Source organism: Sorex araneus, chromosome 2 (genome assembly GCF_027595985.1).
Source record: "Sorex araneus isolate mSorAra2 chromosome 2, mSorAra2.pri, whole genome shotgun sequence".
NCBI classification, from domain to species: domain Eukaryota; kingdom Metazoa; phylum Chordata; class Mammalia; order Eulipotyphla; family Soricidae; genus Sorex; species Sorex araneus.
This window is the reverse complement of record NC_073303.1, coordinates 6,321,277-6,329,025: the sequence shown is the minus strand read 5'-3', so window position 1 is coordinate 6,329,025 and position 7,749 is coordinate 6,321,277. Positions and strand designations below refer to the sequence as shown.

At 43.4% G+C, this 7,749-nt stretch overlaps 1 protein-coding gene across 1 annotated transcript; it reads right to left on the bottom strand.

Moving 5' to 3' along the window:
- Positions 1–1,567: 1,567 nt before the first annotated feature.
- Positions 1,568–2,512, bottom strand: LOC129402472 (olfactory receptor 2W1-like). Its single transcript, XM_055129173.1, has one exon. The coding sequence runs from the start codon at positions 2,510–2,512 to the stop codon at positions 1,568–1,570; it is 945 nt and encodes a 314-aa protein (XP_054985148.1).
- Between the last annotated feature and the right edge of the window lie 5,237 nt (positions 2,513–7,749).

The following is a 7,749-nucleotide window of genomic DNA, read 5'->3' as shown; positions in this document are numbered from 1 at the left end:
TGAGAACGTTGTAACTTTCCACATGGTGATTCAATAAAATAAATTAAATAAAAAAGGTTCTATGGCTGAATTCATATGAGATGGTTCAGACTTTAGTCTCCTGTAAATATTTGGAGGCACAGATCTGCAGGTAGCAGTACTCTGTTTTTGCTTTACTGTTGCAACGTCTCCTAGGGTTTATTTTTGGTGGTGGTGGTGGTGGTGGTGGGGTATAGACCAGAAACTCTTCAGACTCAAGCTGTGGCCAAGAGGAAGGGGTGGGAGGGAGGTGATGGCAAGTAGCGTCTCATGAGAGCAGACGACTGAGGAGATGAGACCTGACTTCTGTGGTGTGTGACTGGGTCAGAGAAGGAAGTGGAATTTGCGACCAGGAGGTCCTCGGCCCTAATGAGTTTGAAGCAAGTGTGTGGTGGAGGTTTCTGGGCTCCGTTTCACAGGACAAAAATCTCCTTCAACAATGTTAGGTGAATGGCAGGGAGTGATTTTTGAAAAAAGAAAGTAGCAGGAAGCGTCAGGAAGGAAGATATCAGTGTCCTTATGGTCTGACAGTAGAGCAAATTCTTATATAATCTTTGATAAATGTGTTTCGTTATCTTCATTTATTTATTCAGAAAAGAATATTACGTAACAGAAAAAAAGAAAAGACTTTATTTAATGGAGGTAAAGAAAAGCAGGGCACTTCCAGATTATTGGGGGTGTGTGTGGGGGGGCAGGTGAAGGAAATCTAAAAAGGACTGCCATTTATTATTTATTTAAAAAACCATGTGAGTGGCTGGAAAGATAGTACAGCGGGTAAGGCACTTGCCTTCCTGGTGGTTTGATCCCTGGCATTTTATATGATCTCCTGAGGCTGCCAGGAGTAATTCCCGAGTGCAGAGCCCTGAGTAATCCCCAAGAATCTCTGGTGGTGCCCCCCCCAACAAAACAAAACAAACACAATGAATATCAGTCCCTCATCTGGCACAACTTAGGTCTGGCCCCGGAGAGTGTGAGGTCAGCACATCGATAAGAGACTAATATCTTTATTATTGCAATTACCAAATTTCATACTGACATGTTTATCTTCCTGGGTCTCTCATTAGCCTTGATTTTTGTATATGGGGTATATTTTGGTTTGTATCTAAATCTTTGTTATCCATCCATTTCACTTTATTTATATGATTTCTCTCATATTTATGTACAATTCAGCAAGTAGTTCAACTTTTGGTACATAGAAAACATCCAAGAGATGCTTTTGAGGGCCCTGAGAGATGGTGCAGCAGGCTAATCCTTTGCAAGCGGAAGATCTGTGTGTGGTTTCTGGGAGCAGCCTCCAGGGCACAGCTGGGAGTATCCCCTGAGCATCACTTGGTGTGGCCGAAAATAAAACAAAACAGAACAAAGCCAAAAAATAAAAAATGGAGGAGAAGGATGAGAATGAGGAGGAGAGAAGGATGATGATGATAATAATAATAAAAATAATGATAATAATAATAATAATATGGTTCTTTGTATAAATAAAACGCACCATTTTCTGTAGGTCAATATTTCCTTGACTCTCTACACTCTGAATTTTTACATATTTAGCTCATGACACTGCTGAGCATTTCTTTGCAAACAGCAGCCTCTTCACTGCACTCTTGACATCTTTGTTTCTTAGAGTGTAGATCAGAGGGTTGAGGCTGGGAGTGACGATGGTGTAGAAGAAAGTCAGGAACTTCTCCTCTTGGGATTTACTGTTATTCTGTGGTTTCATGTACATAGAAATGGCTGTTCCATAAAAGAGAGTCACCACGGTGAGGTGGGAGCCACAGGTATTGAGGATTTTCCTCCATCTTCCTGTGGACTTGATCCTCATCACAGCACGAGTGATGATGCCATAAGATATGAGGATTACTGATAATGGCACAAGGAGATATATCACTCCAAGAGAAAAGACCACAGTCTCAACTATTTTTGAAGAAGCACAAGCCATCTTGATCAATGCCGGCATCTCACAGTAAAAATTATCCACTTCTCGGTGCCCACATCTTGGCACTTTCATAGTCAAAGTGCAAACAAGTGTGGCACAGCCAACAGTAAATAACCAGGCAGCCAGTACCATCTGGTTGCAGAGCCGAGGGTTCATTATCACCGTGTAGTGCAGAGGGTGGCACACAGCTGCATAGCGGTCATAGGCCATCACAGCCAAGAGCAGACACTCTGTGGCGCCCAGGTCCAGGGCAAAGAAGAACTGGAGCACACACCCTCCGTATGTGATCGACTTTCTCGGCCCCCACAGATTTACCAGCATCTGGGGGACAACGGTAGTTGAATAGCAGAGATCCAAAAGCGACAGGTTGGAGAGGAAGAAGTACATGGGCGTGTGGAGCTGGGGGTCCAGGTAAGATACCAGGATGATGGTCGAGTTTCCCACCAGAGTCACAAGATAGGAGATGACAACCACCACGGAGATGATGCGTTCTACTTGGGGTCTGTCAGAAAACCCCAGAAGGATGAAGTCTGTCCCATAACTCTCATTGTTTACGCCCATTGTTCTTTAGGAAGCAAGGACATAAAACTGTGTTAGCAACAACAATAACAAAATATTGTCAACAACAGTGATATACAATCAAGACAATTCAAAATCTCTGAAGAGTGGATGGGTGTCTAAAACTCAGTTTAACTGCATGTTTTTTATTTCCTATGGAAAATCTCTTTGAACATTTTCCTTGAGTTAAGAGTTCATAGTCCCTCTCGTGTGTGTGTGTGTGTGTGTGTTGTGTGTGTGTGTACTTTTTGGGTTATGCTCAGTGATGCTCAGGACTTACTCCTGGCTCTGCAGTCAGGCATTACTCCTGGCAGTGCTTGGGGGACCATATGGGCTGCTGGAAGGAACCTGGGTTGGTTGCACCCCAAGTATCTTCATATTTATTTATTTATTTATTTATTTATTTATTTATTTATTTTTGCTTTTTTGGGTCACACCCAGCGATGCACAGGGGTCACTCCTGGCTCATGCACTCAGGAATTACTCCTGGCGGTGCTCGGGGGACCATATGGGATGCTGGGATTCGAACCCGGGTCGGCCGCGTGCAAGGCAAACGCCCTACCCGCTGTGCTATCACTCCAGCCCCCAAGTATCTTCATATTTAAATCATGTATGTTATGCAAAAGAATGGGCTTAGACCTCGACCTGACACCATGCACAAAAGTCAGATCAAAATGGATTAAAGACCTCAACATCAGACCACAAATCATAAGGTACATTGAAGACAAGGTCGGCAAAACCCTCCACGATATTGAAGATAAAGATATCTTCAAAGATGACATGCAACTGACCAAACAAGTGGAAACAGAGATAAACAAATGGGACTACATTAAACTAAAAACTTCTGCACTGCAAAAGATACGATGACCAGGATACAAAGACAATCTACAGAATGAGAAAGGATATTTGCCTAATACCCATCAGATAAGGGGTTGATATCAAGGGTATATAAGGCACTGGTTGAACTCTACAAGAAGAAAACATCCAATCCCATCAGAAAATGGGGCGAAGAAATGAACAGAAACTTTCCCAAGGAAGAGATGCAAATGGCCAAAAGATACATGAAAAAGTGCTCTACATCACTAATCATCAGGGAGATGCAGATCAAAACAACCATGAGATACCACCTCACACCACAGAGACTGGCACACATCCAAAAGATCAAAAGCAGCTGCTGTTGGAGAGGATGTGGGGAGAAAGGGACCCTTCTACACTGCTGGTGGGAATGCCGACTGGTTCAGCCCTTTTGGAAAACAATATGGATGCTTCTCAAAAAATTAGAAATTGAGCTCCCATTTGACCCAGCAATACCACTGCTGGGAATATATCCCAGAGAAACAAAAAAGTATAGTCGAAATGACATCTGCACTTATATGTTCATCGCAGCACTGTTGACAATAGCCAGAATCTGGAAAAAAACCTGAGTGCCCTAGAACAGATGATTGGTTGAAGAAATTTTGGTACATCTCCACAATGGAATACTATGCAGCTGTTAGAAAAAATGAAGTCCTGAATTTTGCATATAAGTGGATCAACATGGAAGTTATCATGCTAAGCAAAATGAGTCAGAAAGAGAGAGAGACAGACATAGAAAGATCGCACTCATCTGTGGAATATAAAATAACAGAGTAGGTTACTAACACCCAAGAATGGTAGAAATAAGTACCAGGAGGTTGACTCCATGGCTTGGAAGCTGGCCTCACATTCTGGGGAAAAGGCAGCTCAGATAGAGAAGGGAACACCGAGTAAAATGTGGTTGGAGGCCATGCCGGGAGGGTGATGTGTACTGAAAGTAGACTAGAGACTGAACACAATGGCCACTCAACACCCCTGTTGCAAACCACAACACCCAATTGGAGAGAGAGAACAAAAGGGAATACCATGTAGGCAGGGTGGGGTAGGGGGAGATGGGATTGGGGGGTGGGAGGGACGCTTGGTTTATTGGTGGTGGAGAATGGGCACTGGTGAAGGGATGGGTTCTCGAACATTGTATGATAGAAACATGAGCACGAAAATGTATAAATCTGTAACTGTACCCTCACAGTGATTCACTAATTAAAAATAAATTAATTAAGAAAATAAATCATGTATGTTAAACCAATCATCACTGTATCTTGTATCACTGTCATCCCATTGTTCATCGATTTACTCGAGCGGGCACCAGTAATGTCTCTATTCCTCCCAGCCCTGAGATTTTAGCAGCCTCTCCTTACTCGTCTTTCCCAACGATTGAGGGTTCTCACTCGTCCCCCTCTGGAATGCCCCGAGTGAAACCAGCCTGGCGCAGAGTCCAAAACCAATCATACTGAATGTAAATCACTGAAAATATTCCAGATGATGTGTCACCAATGGCAATGCTTAGGGCAAAGGGAACTGGGCAGAGAGATTAGGCTGGAGGGACGCTGGGACAATGGTGGGGTGAAGTGACTGGGGGGGGCAGGGATAGCGCAGGATTATGTTATGCATAAAATCCCATCCTTACCAGTATAGTAGACCTCGGTGTCTAAAATAAAAATGAACAATGAAAACAAAATCCTTTGCTGTTAGAACCATGAAGAAAAAAGCTGTAAGGATCAAGGGGTTAAGAGAGAGATGTAAAAAAAAAAAAAAAAAAAAGAAAAAGAGAGAGAGAGATGTAATTTTTACTAGACACAAGGGAAATTCAGTTTTCCAAAGGAGTGAGTGTTCTGCTTCTCTGTGGCGGGACATGAGTTAGATCAAGTGTGAAGGTCACAGAATCGGAACTCAACGTGGTTGGGATAAAATTTTAGTTGCCAGCTGGAAGCAAAGTGTTGTGGGCAACCAGTCATGGAAACTCTTTGTGTCACAGGCCCTTCGTATGTTAAAGAAGGAGAAGACTTCCTCACATGCAGGGGTGAGGCCCACCTTGTGAAAACACTTGAGACATATGGGTCACATTGAATTACAAAAATTAAAAACAATTCACCTACCCTCCCCACCTGCCCCTCCCATTTTTCCTTCACTCCTCCATCATTCACTTGGGTGAGTTAGTCAAGATGGCTTGGAGCCGATTGGAATGCTGACACAGTTTGCGTACCTGGAAATCACAGAAATGGCCACGAGCAACGTGTACACACTGAGTCGACAAACTCCAGAGGCAAAAGCACACATCAGCTTCCAACTACGGTCTCTGGTTGCGTTTGTCTTGACTGCCCAAGGTTCAGATAGACTTGGGAATCCCAAAGGGCGCGGCCTCTCAAAGTCAAGATGTGACTCAGAAGTCAGGAGTTGGCCCTGCCCTGGGATCCCTCTGCAGGACCACACCCGGCCTATTCTATCACCTTGGTAACGGGGATGGGGCCCGCCCCTTCTTTCCCATGGTCAATGCCTCTCCCCTCCTTCTATGCGCTCAGAGATTCTTCTGTGTAACCCAACTCGGGCTCTTTTCTTTTTAGTAGGAAAAAGCTGTGATTTGAGTGGCTTAAGGGGACTATGCCTGGACCTGAGACCCAGGTGGAAACAACACTGGTAACCACCCAGGAAAGTTCCCCTTAGCGCCTCATCTACAGTGCCCAGATCCTGGTGCTTATTGGGACTGATGCTTGGTAGTTTAATAGTTTAATCACCTGAGTGTGCTTCTCTAGGAAATATAGTTTAGCTCACATTTCCCCTATGTCTTTAAAATCTTTTTTTTTCTCTTTTTGCATCACACCGTCGATGCACAAGGGTTACTCCTGGCTCTGCACTCAGGAATTACTCCTGGCGGTGTTCAGGGGACCATATGGGATGTTGGGAATCAAACCCAGGTTGGCCGTGTGCAAGGCAAATGCCATACCTGCTTTGCTATCGCTCCAGCCCCCAAATCTCTTAACATTGTCATATTTTATTAAAATATATGCTTAGATTGCTGACTCTTCCATGACTAAACGACTGAGTAATCCTAACACTGTTGAACCCTTAACTACTCACTTCCCCAGTTCCTCTTCACATAACACCTCAGGATTTTCAAATATCTTATATTGGTAAGTTCAAGAGAAAACACAGCAGTCAAATGAACTTTATTACACTTTGAAAAAGATGGAGGACATCTCTTGTCTATTGACTGCTCTGTGTGTATGTGTGTGTGTGTGTGTGTGTGTGTGTGTGTGTTGGTTTTTGGCCTGGTTCAGCAGTGCTCAGGGCTTACTTCTGGCTCAGGGGATCATATGTGGTGCCAGGTATTGACCCTGGGTCGACTTGTGTGCAAGGAAAGTGTCTTAACTCCTGTACTATCTCTCTGGCCCTCTATTCACATCTTGTAAAATATACGTGACAAAGTCTACCTGGTGAAAACATTGCTGACTTAATTAAATTTTGGGTCATAAACTTTGTCTCCCAGGATCCACTGGAAGTACTTCTAGCCAGGAAAAATCCTTTATGTATTTGATCTTATACACCCAAATAGAGGTCTTTTCTCTTTAGATTTTAGACATTTTCCATGCTGTTTTTAAGTCTTGTGTCTGAAGACTTAATCTAAGTAATTTTTTAATATATGTGAATATGATACTAAAATCAGGTGAGATGAGAAACAAGTTATATATTGCTACCTTTAAAAAACTCCTTTTTAGTTTATTTTTCTTTCTTTTTAAAAATATTCCTTTGTTCTATTTTTGAGCCACACTAGGAGATACTCCGGGAATTACTCCTGGAGGTGCCCGGGGGACCATGTGGGAGAACCCAGGTGGGACGTGTGCAATGTACTATCACTCTGGCCCTTAAAACTCCTTTTTATTTTTCATTGTTGGATTCCAGTTTCTAATAATGTAGTAACATGACATTTTCTTCAGTAAAACTAGGACCAACTCAATGTTATTTGAATGGACAGAGTAATATGGATTTTTTTTTTTGGCGTTTTTGGGTCACACCTGGCGATGCACAGGGGTTACTCCTGGCTCTGCACTCAGGAACCACTCCAGGCAGTGCTCAGGGGACCATATGGGATGCTGGGAATTGAACCCAGTTGGCCGCACGCAAGGCAAACACCCTACCTGCTGTGCTATCGCTCCAGCCCCCAAAGGACAGAATAATATGGAGAGAAAAGTTAAAATTATAAAAAGTTATAGCATTTAAATAAGGCTAGAGAACATCAATAGGGTACAGGGAGATAGAATAGCAGGTAGGTCACTTGCCTTCTACCCAAACTTCCTGCCTGGCACCAATTTCTGCCACCACAAGGGAGTGATTCATGAGTACAGAGCCAGGAGAGTGAGATCTGAACGCCTTGCGTGTGAGCACCCCTC